We start from the raw sequence: 18,705 nt of genomic DNA, 5'->3' as shown, positions 1-18,705 counted from the left end.
TTCCTCCTCAGCGGAGCGGGTTTTGGGGCACAGCCAGCGTGGTTTCAGACCCCGAGCAGCCGAGGGGCCGATTGCTTCGCGCACACCGCCTCACCGCACACTGAAAATATTGTGATTCGGGAGGAAGTAACCGGCACCTTTGGGGAATCGCAGACCTTTCCTGTGAGGGAAGCAGCTTCCGGAATTGAACAGCTCAGCCTGGAGGAAATCTTGAGGGGTGGACCTTTGGGCTTTTAAAGGCCTCGAGGGGGGTCACCCGAGTTGAGGCCGAAGATGTTTTCTAACGCCACAACTGCAGAATTCCACAGGGGTCAAAGACGGATCGGCCGGGAGCCGGAGCGGGCTGGGCTGCATATCCGGAGAGCTCTCCTCTCAACGGGATGTTAGAATTTGAAGCAGCCTGCTGAAGGAAGCAGAGCAGAGAGACGTGATCACCAGAATCTTCCGAGACCGGAGCCCAGAGTAGGGCACTCTCCCAAGGCGGGGTTTAGGGGGTGGCACTGTGTCCCTTGAGCCTCAGGCTCAAGGGACACAGTGAGCCCCACGGGACGGGGGGTACGGGAGCCCCACTGAGGATCCCCGAGGCAGCCTCCACATGGACAACTTACAGGACTGTGTTTAAAAGTGGTAACCACGTGCTTGCCTTGGTGAAGTCTGGTGGGTCCCTGGAGGGCATCTCTCGCTCTCTTTTCTCCCCTTCTCTGTCCTGCAAGGGGGTAAGGCAGGGCAGTTGGGAGCACACAAATGTTTATGCTCCACGTGAGTCACTTGCAGCAGCAATGGGTGGTGTTTTTCTTGCCGAGGCTGATGGCCTCGCATCGCCCTGCAGCTCCAGCCTTAGGCTTGCCGCCAGCATCTTAGCATTTAGAGTTGCTGAACTTTCGCAGTGGGGGCCACGGGTGGCTTGCTGACCTTTCGTGGGGAGCCAGCTGTCTTGTCACAGGCAGACAGGACTCAGGCTGAGTATGGCCACTACCCGCTTGCTGCCAATTGCCCAGGTTGGACTTCCTCAAGGCCCCAGGCTCCTCCCATCCCCCCCCCCCCCCCCCCCGGGTGGGAAGATTAAATGCAGGGTAGGGAGAGGCAGCAGCTGGAGAAGTGTTAATTCCATGGTGGTTTTCTTAGAGGCTCATCTGCAATGTGGTGGACAGGAGCCCTGGATCAGAGATTTCTGACGTCGAAAGCCCCCTTTGGTTATGAAGTCTAGAAACTCAACTCTCTGCCTTCAATTAGAAAATGAAAGTTCAGGGGCGCCTGGGTGGCTCAGCCAGTTGAGCGTCTAACCCTTGATTTCGGCTCAGGTCATGATCCTGGGGTTGTGGGATCGTGTGCTGCATCGGGCTCCGTGCTGAGCATGGGGCCTGCTTAGGATTCTCTGTCTCTCTCTGTTTCTCTCTCTCCTCCCTTCCCCTCTGCCCCTCTCCCCTGCTTGCATGTGCTCTCTCTCTTTCTCTAAAAGAAAAAAAAAATTAAATAGATAATAAAGTGTTCCATTAAAAAAAAGAGAAGTTCATTGTTCACATAAAAAAACGTTCAGAGAGGGGCGCCTGGGTGGCGCAGTCGGTTAAGCGTCCGACTTCAGCCAGGTCACGATCTCGCGGTCCGTGAGTTCGAGGCCCGCGTCAGGCTCTGGGCTGATGGCTCGGAGCCTGGAGCCTGTTTCCGATTCTGTGTCTCCCTCTCTCTCTGCTCCTCCCCCGTTCATGCTCTGTCTCTCTCTGTCCCAAAAGTAAATAAACGTTGAAAAAAAAAAATGTTCAGAGAGAGTTCTAGTTTTAGGTACACTGAGATTCAGGGCTCAGACGATTCCCTTGGAATCTGTGACTCTTTTCTCTCAGCCCTGCCTTCCCTCCTCCTCCCCACCATCCTAGCAATCACAGGGGGAAGGCAAATCTCCATTCTGGTGGCTCCAGCAAAAGTCCCAGGGAGGATTCTGATTGGATCACATGGGTCACACCCCCATCCTGGGACCAATCAGTGTAGGCAGGGATCTGGGAGGCTCTAATTGGTCATCAGTCTCCCTTTTCAGCTCAGGGATAGGGTCTCCTGATTCCTACCACGGGGGAATAGGAGGCTCCCTGAGGAAAACAGGAAACCCTTATCTGAAGAGGGGAGGGATGTTGGCACCCCCTAAAATGGAGGTATTCATGACAGGCTCCTTCTGCTGCCTAAATTTGTGCTGCTGTTGGAAGGACTAGGCTGAGCTATCTCCATGTCTGCATCTGCCTGTGTCTGGCCTAGCACCACTGGTCATGTGCATGTGCCATTTGGCAGAACTGTCCCTTTTAGGGCCTTAACACCTGCCCTGCCAGGGGAGGTGGTTGGGCTGGCACTGAGATGCTGGAGTTTGGCAGTGCTAGAATCTCACTGGGCTTTTGAGTGGTGCTTTGGGGCCATGTAGCCATGGACCTACTTGCCTGATCTGCAGAGGTTTTGCTTATTTAAGTGGCTCCATCGTCAAGCCCAGTGTGGTGGGGGGTAATATGCGGGGGGGATGGGCTCTGACTGGGATCAGCCTTGTGTCAGTGGGTGGGAACGAAATAGGCATAGCCTCAACCTGAGACTTGTCCACGAGTCTGCCCCTGCTGCCCCTCACCTGGAGGCCCTGGCTGGGCTTTGAGGCGAAAGGGAGGCTGTGGAGAACCCCGGCTGGGGCGCGAGGGCAAACATGGCCATGGGGAGACCTTCTACTTTCAGAAGGTGGGAGGGTAATGTGCCAGAGTGCATGGAAGAGTTGGTGGACTTGGAAGTGTGACATAAGGAGGAGGGTTGGGGGGAGGCAGGAGGAGTCAGCCCTTCAACATGGTGAACAGTGTGAGCGAAGTGTGGAGGCCAGACATTCCAGGAAACGTCCTGTTGAGGGCTTCCTGATTGAGCCCAATCAAAGGATAACATACTCAGTCCCAGAACTAGGACCAGGAGGTTGAATGAATGGGATGAAGAGGGCAGACATATGCAGTAGCTATCTGCAGCAAGCAAAGATAGGAGTCGGGCTCCAGCCAATGCTGCCACCTGGCAGCCATCCACCTGCCACCTCACCAATCCATCTACCTACCTATCCACCCACTTATCCGTCCATCCGTCCATCCATCCATCCATCCATCCATCCATCCATCCATCCATCCATCCACTCATCCACCCACTCAGCCATCCAGCCATCTAACCAATGAGCATGACTGAGCTCTGAGCACGTGCTGGGCACAGTGCCAGGTACTGGAACACAGCAGGAGACAGAACCCATCCTGCCCTGCCCTGGTGAGGTTCCTGTTTCGGCCTCAGGGAGATAGGCTGGGAACAGATGGGTGGTGTGCCCGATGGAGCAATAATCAGGGGGCAAATAGAGCTGGGTTGGGGGTCAGAGAAGCCTCGGGGCCTGGATGGGGCTCTCCCACTCTCCCAGTGACCTGGCAGGATGGGATTACATCCCTTGTAGTGGCTGGAGGATTAGTGGGATAGTCTACACCCTGGCCCTGGCCAACACTGAGGAGCCACATCTGGATCTTCCCGCTATCCAGCTCTATGTTCATTCATGGTTCAGTGTCCTTAGGGAGTGGTTTCAGCTCTCCCAGCCTTGGTCTCCCCATCTGTATCATGGAGCTGATATGGGGCAACCCACCTGGGGCTATGGAGCTGCTGACACCAGGCCTCTTGTGTGCTCTGTGGCCTTGGTTGGGTGCCTGAACCTCTCTGTGCTTCGGTGTCCCCATCTGTAAGATAATGGTATCCTCCTTTCCAAACTGCCTACCGAGAGGTGAGCTGGGAGCCAGGTTTGTACGTACTCCAGCCCAGTATGGAGTGGGTGCTCACTCACCAGGACAGGGAGGGGTGGAGGTACTGTGAAGGCAGAGAGCTTGCTGCTGGTGAGGGAAGTAGGGTCTGGGCGTCCCCTTTTCTTTTTTCTAGGCTTGAGAAGGGCCAGAATTGGGCAGGTATGGGATCAGAGGGGTGCTGCCCACAGGGTCATCTGGCCGATCAGCAGTGGCCAGGTCCCCATGTGTTCTGGGCTCACTCAGAGATTGGGATATGGCCCAGGGTCCAGGCAGGAGGTCGCAGCCCAGCTTGAGGGGCACTGGGCTGACAGCGGCCCATGAAGAATGAGGCTGTGGAGGGCCATGGGGGGCTTAGGCAGGAGAAAGATGGCGATTGATGTTGTTGCCTTACCCCGGTGGGAGGGTGGGCAGTGTCTGCAGAGTTGTCATCAAAGACCCAGTAAATATTTGGGGAGGCAGGGGTTCATGTGGTTTGTCCCTGTCGTAGAAGGGCAGGATGGCCAAGCTGTCAGGGCCCGCCTTGAGTAGAACCGGCACTTGAGCGTGGCCACCCCATGCCGGGCTCTGTGCACTTGGAATCGCGGGGGGCTTCCATGTGGGCTTGCGGGGCTCTGATTGGCAGGCTTGTGCTGTGTGGGGGCAGAACCTAGCCTCTATGCCAAGTCCTGAGGTGTTTACTTCTCTCCCCATGCCGGGCCCTTGGGAGGTTCAGGATGGTTCTTTCAAGGTGGATGTGGGAACCTCTGCCCGCTTGCCTCGATGACCTCCTCCCCACCTCAGCCTCCCTGGCTGTCACGTGGGGGCTCGCAGAAGTTGCCAGCCCCAGGGGCCTGCAGCCTGCATGGTCACTTCCTGCTGGGAGCTCCCTGACAACCCCTCTGTTCTGTCACCCTGTTACTGCCTGACGAACCCCGACGGACGGGAGGTAAGGATATACACATAGGGAGATGGCTGTGATGGTGATGCCATGAAGAAGGTGAAGTAGGCTGGTGTGGCCTGGGGCTCCTCTGCAGGGCTCAGGGAGGGCATCTCTACAGGCAACATGCTTCCAGGATGGGCTCACAGTGGGCCTTAGTCATGCCCACGCCTCTGGTTCTTGGAGGCAGGTTGGGTAGGCGGCAGTGGGTGAGACCCCATTGGCCTGGTGCACCTGCCCTCCCGGGATACACAGATTTACTCACAGGGTGCACAGATAGTAGGCCTTGGCTCTGGGCATCGTGTTTTAAATAATTGAAGCAGACATGGGAAAAAAACCAGCATGATGACTAGGAGTGAGAAATAAACAACCACTGGTGGCATGGAGAGGGCCCAGGCTTGGTGGGGGAATGTGGGGTCCGGGGGCCCTGGCTGGATTTCTTCTCTGCCTCTCCAGGTCTCTGTCTCCTTCCCTGGCTGGCTGTCCTCCTCTGTCTGGGTCTCTGTTCCCTCTCCCTCTGAGTCTTTGTCCCTTCTGGGTCTCTGTTAGTGGTTTGGTGACCTGGCCTGCTGGGACGCTGCAGTGAAGGACCTGCATCTACCCCTGGGCTCCACGCTTGTCCACCCAGAAGCTCTGGTCTTTTGTCTGCTCCCCTGGGAGCCCAGGGGTCAAGCCTCATGAGACACTTGCAGGCAGCTCCTTTGGAGCTTATCAGGAAGGGTAGCCCCAGGAATGGGCCTGTTGCCGCCTGAGGGGTGAGGAGGGCGGGCTGGCCTCTGGCGAGCAGTCCCAGGAGAAAGCTCACTGACGTGAGCATGGAGGCTGCTGGCCAGCCTCAGCATTTGAGGGCCCGTGCAAGGTGCCAAAACATGGTGACTCTATCCTTTGGGCTGGGAGCACAGTACCCGGAGCTGTGAAATATTGTGGGAACCATGGCAACAGTAGCTGGGGGCGTCTGCCTTTGTGGGGCATGTGGGACTCTGGCTTAGATGCACTTTTTACCCACGGAGCTGCATGTCCAGGAGCCGGTGCTGTGGCCTTGGCAGTCGGCAGGCTGCGGTATAGCAAGAAGCTGGAGTCACCTGCGACTACATTTGCGCACAGGGCTGTGCTGGGCCTCAGTTTCCCTGTCTTGAAGGGAGATTCATGAGGTTGCATGTGAAGAACCCGGCCCGGCATGTGCTCAGTCAGTGGGCCTGCCTTGCAAAGAGTCAGAGGTGGACGGGAGAGAGAAGGCAGAGAAGTTTCCAGTATGGCTGGAGGACAGGGGGTAGGGGAGGGTGTTGTGTGAAATAGGGCAGAGAGGTGGACCAGCTGGCCGCCAGAGCTTCTCCAACACCCCCCCCCCCCGCCCCGCCCTGGGTTCTGTCTCCCTCTCTGGGTCTCTATTCCACCCCACCCCCCACAAGTCTCCTTCTCCCCTTCATTCTGGGTCTTTGTCCCCCTCTCTGAGTCTCTGTCCCCCTCTCTCCTGTGAAATGCAGCATCTTCCCTGCTGACGCACCCGGGACCCTCGGGCGGAGTGGCCTGCAGCTCCCTGGTACGTCGTCGGCCGGGGTGTGAGCCAACCAGCTGTGCTGTGCTGCTGTGCTCTATCGAGCCACATGGACAATAAAACCGAAATTGGCTTTGAAAGTGGAAGTGCTCTCCGTTTTGAGGGGAAGTGAGGGAATTTGCATGTCAGAACAGTATGTTAAAGGGGCAATACCGTCAGACTCTGTTCTGGCCCGAGCTTTGGGCTCCATGTGGGGGTGGGAAAGGATTTTACAAAACCCCAAAGAAATGTTTCCATGAAATTCTTTCTTGTTCTTGCCTTTCCTTTCCTTTTTTTTTTTTTTTTTTTGACATTCCAGTGAAAAGAACTGTTCCGGGGCTTCAGATCTCTCCTGTAGGGTCGGGAAACCAACTATGGGGACCAGGGCCAGCAGCCAGATGAGGGCAGGAGTTGGGGAGCACCCACCCCACCAGGTGTCACTTCCAGGGCAGCCCCCACGTCCACTGTGGGGCCCTGTCAGTGGGGCGTGGGGACGGCAGTTGGTGTGGTCCTGCACCTCTTGTGGCCTTCCCCACTTGGCCATCTTGTCTTGGGTTGGGTCCCCCTAAAACAGACTCTCAAACAAGGATTCCAGCCCATGATGTATTCTGGGGGTGACCCCACGAAGGACTGCTCTGTGTGGGGAAGGAGAGCACACGGGGGTGTGTCAGCAAGGAGCTGGAGACGAGGTGGGCAAAGGGCTTGGCTGGCCGTGGACCCCCAGGGGATTGTGGAGATCTTGCCACAGATAGTCCACCTGGGGTCTTCACCCTGCCCGGTCCCACTTTACATTAGCCCTGGTGTAGGGGAGACTCCAAGGGAGGCAGTGGCTGTGTCCCCATGTCCGGTACAGGCCTAGGCCTGGCCAGAGGTGTCCAATGACAGTGCTGGGGGATGGCAGTGTGGGAGTATGGGGTCAGGACAGCCCTGAGCTCAGGCCAGGCCTGAGGGGGGCATGTGTAGCCCCTCAGAGGCCAGATCCAGGCCAAGGGTGCAGCTGGGGCGGCAGTAAGCGGCCTCCAGAGACATCCTGACCCGGCTGCTGACGCATTGGCTCCGATGACTCAGTGCGGGTGACCGTGGCTCGGGTGGCCGTCTGGAGACTCGGACAGGCTCAGGGCCGCCGCCGCCGCCTTCCTGGGGGCCCGTGGCCCCGCCGCGCCGGCCGCCCCCTGTCTGGGCTGGCCTGAGTAATGGGTCCTACCCTTAGTCATCGGTCCCAGGCCTCAGCCCTCCCTCCTCCTCCTGCCCACCTCCGCCCAGCCGAGCCTGTCTGTCCTGGGGACTCCAGCTCTTGCTGGCTTTCTCCCTCCTTCCCCGAACTCCCCAGAGGCTGTGAGGTGTGTGTGGTGGGTGCTGATGGGGGCTTCAGGGACAGCTGTGCCATCTATGAGATGAGAGGGGGAAAACAGCCTTGGAGGGTACTGTGAGCCTTGCCAGGGGCATGAGGAGAAGGGCCTGGAGGAGGACGAGGTGTGTGCAGAAAGGGGCCGTTCCCCCCCCCATTCAGCACAGCTCAGGTCTCATACCCTGTTAGCAGCTGTGCGGTGGGCTTGGTCGGGGGCTCTGGGCTAACTCCTGTGTAGGAGCATTTTAATGCTTGAGGTGCACGCGGACTCTGTGCTCAGCTGAGGGCAGCCCTTGGTCAGAAGGTCCAATAATTCTTCATACCCCTTTGGAAGGTGTTTAGCTGGTTTCTCATCTGTGGCCCCCAGAGACGGTATTTGGTGAATATCCTCCTGCGTCCCTCATCTTGCACATGTAAGTATATCTCAGATAAATCCCAGAAGTAGAGTTGCTGGGTCAAGGACGTGAGCCTTTAGAATTTTGCTAGGTCTGTTGAACTGCCTTCCTGGGTGTTGTTTCACTTCACATTCCCACTGGGAACTGATGTGAGTGTTTGCGACCAGACACAATGCTTCTGCTCACATGAAAGGTGAAGCCGGTCCCTTGCTGTGTGCACGTATTTTATCGTGAGCCCTTCTGACTCTTAGGTCTCTCCAGCCAGCTGTGCTTCCTTTCCTATGAACCATCCTTTGTGCATCTTTCTGTGAGGTTGCTGACTTTGTATTGATTTTTTGGTGCTCTTTATATATGAAGAACCATAGTAGATATGTACGGCCAGGAACCGACCAGTTCCAGGATGAACTTGCCCCTGGTGTGAAATCTTTCTTCTGCTGGAAGCATGCATCGGCACGACAATTCTTAGGGCTTAGAGGAAGCACACAAAGTCCTTTTGCCCTACCGCACAATCTCCCAGCAGCTTCTAAGAAAAAAATGAAGCGTAACGGCAAAGGCTGGGGTAGGGGCACACATGTACAAAGTCTGTGAGGCAAGGTGTCCACAGAGTGGCACTGCCATCCCCGGTGCTGCCCCTAGCTGCTGAGTGTGAGTCTGTGTCTCGACATAGTCCCTGTTCACACGCGTGGTGAAGTTGGAGACGCACCTCTTCTCCACTCCCTGGCCCTGGGAGGGAGGCTCTGAGGGGTCACACCAGCTATCCCTGACCCCTGGGCCACTCTGCTCCACAGAAAGGTAGAGTGCTTGGCCCCAGGCCAGAGGGCCCTGTGGTGTGGGGAAAGGCGGTTCCCTGTGCTGTCTGGGCCCCAGGGGCCCCAGGGAGAGGGTTGGCTTCTCAGGACAGGCCTTTTGTGGAAGCTGGGACTTTGGGGCCAATCCCCAGGATGCGGCCAAGCCCTCTGCTCCAAGGGAGAGGCTGGGTGTCCCTGTCTTAACTGTGGGTGTGGTGGGGCTAGGGGCACCCTATCCTCTGCACATCTCTGCTGCAGGCTCCTGTCCCCTCCCCAGCTGTGAGGTACTCAGAGCTGCAGTGCGAAGCTGATTCTGGACGGTTCGACCACTTTGGGTCTCCATTCCCCAGACTGCACCCAGTGAGGGCAAGCCCTCTCCATCTTGTTCATTCTGTATGGTCCCTGCCACCAGAAAGGGACAAGGGGCTGACAGGCCAGTGAGGTGAGAGGAGGGTCAGGGGAAGGGTGCACGGATCTGAGCACCTCAAGGGTCCTTAGAGGCTCATGCGGCATGTGGCCTTGGAGGATGTCAGTGAGAAGGCACAGTGAGACCCCATCGGGCAGCCCTGGCCAGAGGATGGCCACACTTTGAAGCCGGTGGATCTGTGAGCCAGTGACATTCTCTTTGTGATCCTCAGAACTTGGGGCCACTGTAGGGTCTCGGGAAACTGGAAGAACAGAGACTTGAAGTCCCAGCGGCGGCCTGGTCAGGCACGACGGGCTAGATGTAGCAATGTGGGAGGGGCACAGGGCATGTGACACAGGGCATCCCTTCTACCTGGCAGAGAGAGGTGGCCAGACCAAGCTAGAGACTTGGGGTCTTTCTGGGCCCCTTTCCTTCCCTCCCTCTGTGGCCTTCAGCGGGGCTGCGTGTCAAACCTCGCAGGCAAACCCAGGGTCTGGCCACGGGCACCACCGGCATCCCAGCATTACCAGCCCAGATGACCGTGGTGCTGGGTTCTGAAACATGCGTTCCCTCCTCCCGGGATGGGAAAGCCTTCTGCCAAGTGCAGACCATGTCCCCCAGACATGTCCTGTATCCCCTCCACTTCCCCATGTCCTCCCTGCCGTGTCCCATGTCCCCTATGCTGTGTCTTATGTCCCTTTCTCCCACACACCGGGTCCCAAAGGTCTGGGACCTTGCAGGCCTATTGCCAGCACCCCGGGGCCCTGCAACCCCTTGGTTGGTTTGCCTCCCTTTCCTGAGGCTCTCTTGGAAGGGCCACTGAGGCTGGTAGCCTGTGCCAGGGCAGAGGCCTCCAGTTGGTAGCAGTTGCATTGATCGAGTGCTGACAGTATGCCCCGTGCCGGGCATCAGCTCTTTTATCCGTGGTATTGTTTGGGGAGCTGCTGGACAGTGGGGGCTGAGGAGCCTTCTTTCTCCTGCTTTCTTGGAAAGACTAGTGCCCACATTCCTGGCCCTCATTTGTGGGCAGGCGTTAGTCCCAGGAATGGGAAAGCAAGTTCCAGAGAGCTGGGGGCCTTGGGGAGAGAGCAGAATACTTGGCCTTGCCTTGGGGTGGGTGGGGTGAAGCATGGGTTGGGAGAGTCCTGGCAGGGGTTCTTGACCCTACAGGGCCCTGACCCTAGAGGTGATGGCATTATTCCCTCCTGTTAATGTTTGGGAGGTGAAATGATGTAGTAGGGCCGCCTAAGCCATTCATTCTTTAATGCATTCAACAAGTTTTCTAAGATGAGACGGCAGAGGGGACAGTGATGCTGGAAGGGAGGGGATGTGGGGGTGAATGAAGCAATGATCCTCGTATACTGTGGGGGTGCTGGTGGTCACGGCAGGGTTTTATGCAGGACCTGAGAAGGCCCAGATGTCCTTTTGTTTATTTTTATTTATTTATTTAAATTTTATGAGAAATTCACATAACCTAAAATCTACCATTTTAATTTAAAAAATTTTTTTTAACGTTTATTTATTTTTGAGACAGAGAGAGACAGAGCATGAACGGGGGAGGGGCAGAGAGAGAGGGAGACACAGAATCGGAAGCAGGCTCCAGGCTCTGAGCCATGAGCCCAGAGCCCGATGCGGGGCTCGAACTCATGGACCGCGAGATCGTGACCTGAGCTGAAGTCGGCCGCTTAACTGACTGAGCCACCCAGGCGCCCCATTAATTTTTTTTTTTTTTTAATTATCTTGGGGGCAGGGAGGGAGAGGGAGAGGCAGAGAGAGAGGGAGACAGAGAATCCCAAGCAGTCTCTACAAGTCAGTGCAGAGCCCAGTGCAGGGCTTGAACCCATGAACCATGAGATCATGACCCAAGCCAAAACCAAGAGTCGGATGCTTGACAGACTGAGCCACCCAGGTGCCCCAAATCCACCATTTTATTTTATTTATTTATTAAAAAAAATTTTTTTAACCGTTTATTTATTTTTGAGAGAGAGACAGAGACAGAGACAGAGCACAAGCAGGGGAGGGGCAGAGAGAGAGGGAGACACAGAATCTGAAGCAGGCTCCAGGCTCTGAGCTGTCAGTGCAGAGCCTGACATGGGGCTCGAACCCACAAACTGCGAGATCATGACCTGAGCCGAAGTCGGACGCTCAACCAACTGACCACCCAGGCGCCCCCCAAATCCACCATTTTAAAATGCACAATTCAGTGGCATTTAGTGCACTCACAGTGTTGTGCAAACATCACCTCTAACTTGTTCCAGAATAATTCCATCACCTCAAAATGAGACCTGTGCCTCTCAGCAGTCATCCCCCATACGCCTGACGCCCAGCCCCTGGCAACAACTAATCTGCTTTCTGTGTCTATGGATTTGCTTGTTCTGGACTTTTTATACAAAAGGAATCATACAATTTATGACTTTGTGTGACTGGCTTCTTTCACTCAGTGTCATGTTTTTGAGGTTCGTCCACGTTGTAGCGTGATTCAGCTTCATTCCTTTTTGTGACTGAGTAATATTCCATTGTGTGGATGGCCACATTTTGTTTCTCCATTTGCCCTTTGGTGGACCTTTGGGTTGTTTCCACCTCTTTCTTTTTTAAAGCTTTATTGTTCGTTCTAAGATGACCTTTGCCTCCTGAGTCCTTATTTTGAGGTGCAGGAACCTCTGTTTCACTTGTCCCCATCCCCCCATTGAGCCACCCCCACAGGTAAACCCATCCTTGTAGGGCAGATATTCTTGGTTTTGTGACTTACCCACAATTTGCTGTGCCCCTCCACCTCCCCTGCTTCATTGACCCTGACAGACAGGGAGATCCCACCTACTCTGTCATGTCCTGGGCCTGGGCTCAAATCTTGCTGGTTGTCTTACAGCTCTGGGACTATGGACAAGCCACTCATTGTGTCCCTGTCCCTGAAAAGTAGGACCAATGGGCCTTTTGCCTAGACTGGGCAGTCACCATAGCCTAGAAGCAAATTCTTCAGAAAATGACTTTGTGGTCATGTGGTTGCCCTCCCCTGGGGTGCTGGGCACAAGGAGCTCACTGGGCAGGTGTCAGAGTAGCTGGGCCTCCAAGAAGGTTGGCCTTTCCTGGCCTGCGACACCCCAACCCTGGGGACCAGAGCTGCCCTGGAAGCTGTCAGTCGTAGAGCTCCTCCTCCATGCCTGTGCTGGGGCCCTGTGCCGGCACCGTAATCCCGCCCCCAGCCCCTGCAGGGGAGAGAAGAGAGGTTTGCCCTCGGTGGGGGGGAGGGCAGCTTGCTAGGGTATGGGGGACAGTAATGTGACATAAAGAGTCCTGCACTGCAGAATACGCACTCAGGAGACACATTGAGAATGAAAAATAATGAAATAAAGTTTAAGAGAAAGGGTGGAAGGAACTCAGATGTCCACAGATGGGTGAAGGGATCAAGAAATTGTGGTCCGGCCACACGATGGAACATTACTCAGCCATGAAAAGGAGCAAAGCATCGATTCATGCTACAACGTGGATGACCCTCGAAAACATGCTGAGTGAAAGAAGCCAGACACAAAAGACCACACGGTATATGATTCCATTTACACGAAGTGTCCAGCGGAGCCACATCCAGAGGCAGAAAGCAGATTGGCCGTTGCCAGGGGCTGGGGGAGGGGGAGGGGGAGTGACTGCTGATGGGGACGGGGTCTCATTTCGGGGGATGAAAATGTTCGGGAACTAGATAGAGGCGACGGTAGTAAATGTCAGTGAATTGTTCACTTTGAAATGGTGCATTTTATGCTATGTGAATCTTACCTCAATGAAAAAACAAAAGGGACATTGGAGCCTCCTCAGTTCGAGCAGAAACCCTGCCCCTTTCACAGGTGGCAAATGGAGGCTGGAGAAGCGGTGTCCTTTGCCAAGGCCAGTTGGTGGCCAGGTGGCAGACGCGGCCGGGACCCAGGTTTTGTTTCTGCCTCTCCGGGGCTGGTCCTGGCGAGTTGGCGCCTCAGGCATCTTTAGAGCCCAGGCGAGCCAGCCCAGTGTCCCCGGGCAGAGACCAGACAGACCTGTGGCCGCTGAGCTGAGCCCCCACCTCTGCTCTCCTGCAGCATGGCTGACAAAAATGGAGCTCTCAAGTGCACCTTCTCGGCGCCCGGCCATAGCACCAGCCTGCTGCAGGGCCTCGCTGCCCTCCGTGCCCAGGGCCAGCTCCTGGACGTCGTGCTCACCATCAACAGAGAGACCTTCCACGCGCACAAGGTGGTCCTGGCCGCCTGCAGCGACTACTTCAGGTGAGCACAGGTCTCGGGGGACAGGCTGGAGAGCGCCCACCCTACTGAGAGGGAGTGTGATCTCAGTGCAGCCAGCCAGCACGTCGCTGAGGGAAAATGGCTGGCGTTGGCCGCACATTCGGTAAACCTGTAGCTTTGTTTAGGTTTGTAACTTTCTCAAACTTTTGGGGCCCATGGTGCAGGCAAGCAGAACATGCCTGGGGGATGGAGGTGGCCCGTGGGCACTGGATTAACCGTTTCTGCCCTGGGGGAGTGGCAGGGCTTGGCCAAGTTTTCACTCTTTGTTTGACACTGGCGTGTCGCAGGCACTATGCTTGGCCTTGGCGTTCCAGCAGGGATAAGACAGACATAAGTCTCTGTCCTCGTGGTTCCTCTACTCAGGCTGAGGGATAGGAGGGATGCCTAGATGGGGGTCCCCGCCTGTACCTGCGACTGTGTTGCAGTCCCCTCATCCCGGGTGAGGCCTTGCTGGGTGTACTGGTCAGTCTGCTGCGAGGGTCTTCTCCTAAAGTCTCCTTCCCTACGCTGGGCTGGGCAGGGGGGTGAGGGCCCCTTGGAGAAGGGTGAGGGCCATTCTCACCAGCTGGGGGCTGTCACGGGCTGAGGACAGTCTCCTCATTTCCTCAGTGACCAGCTGGCCGGTTCCTCCTGCCAGGCTGTGACCCTGCCAGAGAGAGCTGGGGCGCTGTCCTGGGGTGGTTCTCTGGCCCCACTTTGCCAGTGGTGGTTGAAGTGCCCCTGCAGACTGCGTCTCGGAGCTCCAGCCTCGGCGTGTTCCGAGGCCCGTACGGTCCTCGAGGCCAGGGTGGCGAGGCTGGGATGGCCTGCCCGGTGTGCCCCCCAGCTGCCCGCCCCCCCCCCCCAGGCCCAACAAGGCCATTCTGGGGAGACGGAGCAGCCAAGCCATCTGGGGCGCCGTTTCTATTTTTATTCTGGATTTGGGGACGGGTGGGCCGGCCCAGCCAGAAATGCCCTTTAAAGGCTCCTCTGCGCTGGCACTGCAGCCGGCAAGGCCTTAAAAGGCAAAGCTCCCTCCCGTCGCCGTGGCTGCCTCTGTCTTCAATGGGCTGATGGGACTCATGGGGACAAGAAGAGGCAGGGTCCGGGGGGCTGCCTGAGCTCTGCTCCTAGAAGGCTCCATGGCGCTGCTGCTCACAGGGGCAGGCAGTTGTTAGCTGGTGGCTCAACTGCCTTTACTCTGGGACCTGACCCCAGACCACGCTGGTTGTGTGACTTCAGGACAGGTATCCGTTGGGTGAATGGATGAGGGGAGTTCCTTCTCCTTGGTCAGCCGTCACAGTGCACATCTGCCCCGTGAGAGGAACCTCCGATGAACTCCCAGCAGGTGCTGGGGTTCTTTCCCCTCCTCCTGACGAGGGACCCCAAAAGCCACGGGGTGCTCTGACCCAGGTCCTGTTTCTCTCACTGGTGCTCACACTAGCACTGCTTTCCAGAGCAGGCAGAAAGGCTGACAGCTGGTGTCACTCACTGGGAGTCTCACGGTGGGCTAGGGCTCCTGTGGGTCATCCTCGGGGGGGGGGGGGCTTTCCTGACTGTCTGGCCTCTCTCTGGAAATGACAGTGACCTTGGGTGGGGCCTCCTAGCATGTACTCTGACCGGGGAACCCTAACCCTCTCCCCGTCCCTGTGTGACAGGGCTGAGATTCAGGCTGGGGAAGGTGGGGCCATGGGCCCACATGTGCCTGCTGGTGAGGGGCTGGGCTCTGAGAACCATGGTGCACGGTGTTCTTGGGGTTCCCACCTTGTCTCCTGAGTCTGCTGTGTGTGTGGTCTTCCAGGGCCGGGTGCCAAGGTAGGGCTGCACCTGTCTCCAGCGTCAAAACCAAGGTTTTGCCTTCTTTTGCCCACCTGTACCTGCCCCGCCATGAGTGGGCCCTAGCACTCCACACCCCTGGGTGGGCTGAACCCGGCCCCAAAATAGAGGGGCAGAGTGGGGAGTTGCCGTTTGTAGGAACACATGTGGCTCGGGTGGGTTAAAAATCTTTCTTTTCTTTTTTTTTTTGCGTGTCTTTAATGAGCATCTGGCCTCTTTCCCCTGGCTGGCCGTGCCCTGCTCATGGTGTCCAGGGGCCAGGCTATTCCTGGGTGGCCACGATGCCCCTTGGCAGCCCCGAGCCTACATGCTGTGTTTCTGAACTTCAGGGCCATGTTCACGGGTGGCATGAGGGAGGCGAGCCAGGATGTCATCGAGCTGAAAGGCGTGTCGGCCCGCGGCCTGCGGCACATCATCGACTTTGCCTACAGCGCCGAGGTGACGCTAGACCTGGACTGCGTGCAGGACGTGCTGGGTGCGGCCGTGTTCCTGCAGATGCTTCCCGTGGTGGAGCTGTGCGAGGAGTTCCTCAAGGCTGCCATGAGCGTGGAGACCTGCCTGAACATCGGCCACATGGCCACCACCTTCAGCCTGGCCTCGCTCAAGGAGTCGGTGGATGCCTTCACCTTCCAGCACTTCCTGCAGATCGCTGAGGAGGAGGACTTCCTGCACCTGCCGCTGGAGCGCCTCGTCTTCTTCCTGCAGAGCAATCGGCTGCAGAGCTGTGCCGAGATCGACCTGTTCCGCGCCGCGGTTCGCTGGCTGCAGCACGACCCGGCCCGGCGGCCGCGCGCCAGCCACGTGCTCTGCCACATCCGCTTCCCGCTCATGCGGTCGTCGGACCTGGTGGACAGCGTGCAGCCGCTGGACATCATGGTGGAGGATGTGCTGTGCCGGCAGTACCTGCTGGAGGCCTTCAACTACCAGGTGCTACCCTTCCGGCAGCACGAGATGCAGTCCCCGCGCACGGCCGTGCGCTCGGACGTGCCCTCCCTGGTCGCCTTCGGCGGCACGCCCTACACGGACAGCGACCGCTCCGTCAGCAGCAAGGTGTACCAGCTGCCCGAGCCCGGTGCCCGCCACTTCCGTGAGCTCACGGAGATGGAGGTGGGCTGCAGCCACACGTGCGTGGCCGTGCTGGACAACTTCGTGTACGTGGCGGGCGGCCAGCACCTGCAGTACCGCAGCGGCGAGGGCGCGGTGGACGCCTGCTACCGCTACGACCCCCACCTGAACCGCTGGCTGCGGCTGCAGGCCATGCAGGAGAGCCGCATCCAGTTCCAGCTGAACGTGCTGTGCGGCATGGTGTATGCCACGGGTGGCCGCAACCGGGCCGGCAGCCTGGCCTCCGTCGAGAGGTACTGCCCGCGGCGCAACGAGTGGGGCTACGCCTGCTCTCTGAAGCGCCGCACCTGGGGCCATGCCGGCGCCTCGGCGGGGGGCCGCCTCTACATTTCGGGGGGCTACGGCATCTCGGTGGAGGACAAGAAGGCGCTGCACTGCTACGACCCCGCCGCTGACCAGTGGGAGTTCAAGGCGCCCATGAGCGAGCCCCGCGTGCTTCACGCCATGGTGGGTGCCGGCGGCCGCATCTACGCCCTCGGGGGCCGCATGGACCACGTGGACCGCTGCTTTGACGTGCTGGCCGTGGAGTACTACGTGCCTGAGACAGACCAGTGGACCAGCGTGAGCCCCATGCGGGCTGGCCAGTCAGAGGCCGGCTGCTGCCTGCTGGACAGGAAGATCTACATTGTGGGGGGCTATAACTGGCGTCTCAACAACGTGACGGGCATCGTGCAGGTGTACAACACAGAGACGGACGAGTGGGAACGCGACCTGCACTTCCCAGAGTCGTTCGCGGGCATCGCCTGTGCCCCCGTCCTGCTGCCCCGGTCAGGGACCAGGAGGTAGCTCCCGGGACCCGTGGGACCCGGCCCAGCCTCATGCCGTCTCTGCCAGGGGTTTTGGTGAGCGCACACCGGGGCTGAGGACCACAGAACCACCCCCCCGGCCCGCGGCCTGACATCTTGGGGCCTGCTGCGTCGATAAGGCCCCTCCCCCTGGGGTCCCTCCTTCCTTCCCGAAGCAGATCCTGGCTTCGTGCCCACCAGACAGAGGGAGCCTGCCGGCCCTGAGGCCGACATGTCATGGCAGCGGGGGTTTCCTCACCCGCCCCACATCCTCGCTCATGGAGGGAATCGGGGTCTCCTTTGGGGTGTTGTTGTGTGGCTTACGTCCCACTTCTCTCTCCTCCCCCAGCTCGGCAGTCTCAGACGCTCAGATGCAAGCTCATTAGCATCGAGCCCCAAACCCGTGGTTTGCACTCTGCCCCCTCCCAAGTTTCTTGCACTGTGCGTTTTTAAAAAATAAACACCCCCCAAACTCTGTAACACACAGACCTCCAGGAGCTGGTAAGGTGGCAGGGGTGCGCCCTGCTCAGGGTTGACTTCAAGGGTGGGCATGTTCCTGCCCCCAATAAGCCTGAGCCGCCGGGGTGGGGAGGATGGCCTTGGACGAGGGTCTCGCGCTTATCTTCATTCCTGTTCCAACTCCCTCAACGTGTTCTGTCGTCCACTTTCAGAAGGAGAAAACACAGCCGGCTCTCAGAGAGGGTCCTTATGGTTTCCCAGCCTTCTATTTGGTGCTGGGCGTCTCAGGGGTCCTCAGTGAGGAGTGGGCCGACACGCTAGGGGGACACCTTTAGAATCTCTCAGTGTGTCTGCATTCCACAAGTCTGATGATTTTTATTTCTCTCCCTTTTTTCCAGCCCCCCACCCCCCCACCCCCGCCCCACCCATCCCATGTTCCGGTTGTCAGGCCACAGGGCCTGTGCCCTCAGCAAGGGAGGTCAGGCGGGTGGTGCAGGCTCTTCCCTTCAAGGGCTTTGCGGCATCTCTGGCCACATTTGATTTGGTGTCAAACCTCTAAAGCTGGTTTGGTCTGGTTTTGCTGTTTTAGTGTTGTTTTTTTTTTTTTTTTCTCCTTTGGTTCTGTTTTGCTTCTTTTAAGACACCGGCATTGCTATCTTATAAATGGGATTTGTACCCTCGGGGCAACTTAAAGTGTCTCTTCTGCTGCTAACGGACGATTGATGTTGTGTCTCTGTGACCCACTCACCGTGTAAAGAATTAACCTCATATCTTAGCAGATGTCGTCTCCTAATATTTTCCTTCATTTAATAAAAATGTTATGGTGAAGAGATGGAGAGGGCCCAGCGCTGAGCTTGTGGGGCCTGATGGGTCACAGATTCCTCACGTCCTCTGTGTGGTTAGGGGCTCCTCTCCCCTCCTCACCCTTTTCCAGCATTGCAGAGGGGCTGGAAGAGGGGCTGGCCTTTGGCTCAGGGGCATGGGGCAGTGGGAAGTGTGGCTAGAACTTCCACCTAGGGACTGGAGGAGAAGACAGATCCGCCCTGGGCTGGGTGGCCTTCGGTGAGACTCTCTCCAGGTTGTTCCGTGCGCCTGCTGGCTT

The 18,705-nt window shown here is 57.6% G+C and overlaps 1 protein-coding gene across 2 annotated transcripts in view; it reads left to right on the top strand.

The window, feature by feature from the left end:
* KLHL26 (kelch like family member 26) overlaps positions 1 to 18,435 on the top strand; it is a 28,887-nt gene extending 10,452 nt beyond the window's left edge. For both annotated transcript variants that reach the window (XM_025916443.2, XM_086698544.1), the window contains 2 exons: positions 13,219 to 13,401; positions 15,564 to 18,435. In XM_025916443.2, the coding sequence (XP_025772228.2) occupies positions 13,219 to 13,401; positions 15,564 to 17,145 (1,765 nt within the window). In that variant the 3' untranslated portion in view covers positions 17,146 to 18,435. The remainder of the gene's footprint in view (positions 1 to 13,218; positions 13,402 to 15,563) is intronic.
* The last annotated feature ends 270 nt before the right edge of the window (positions 18,436 to 18,705 follow it).

The sequence above is a fragment of the Puma concolor genome, chromosome A2 (assembly GCF_028749965.1).
Source record: "Puma concolor isolate L17-30 chromosome A2, mPumCon1.1.hap2, whole genome shotgun sequence".
Lineage (NCBI taxonomy): Eukaryota > Metazoa > Chordata > Mammalia > Carnivora > Felidae > Puma > Puma concolor.
This window is presented reverse-complemented; position numbering and strand designations above follow the sequence as displayed.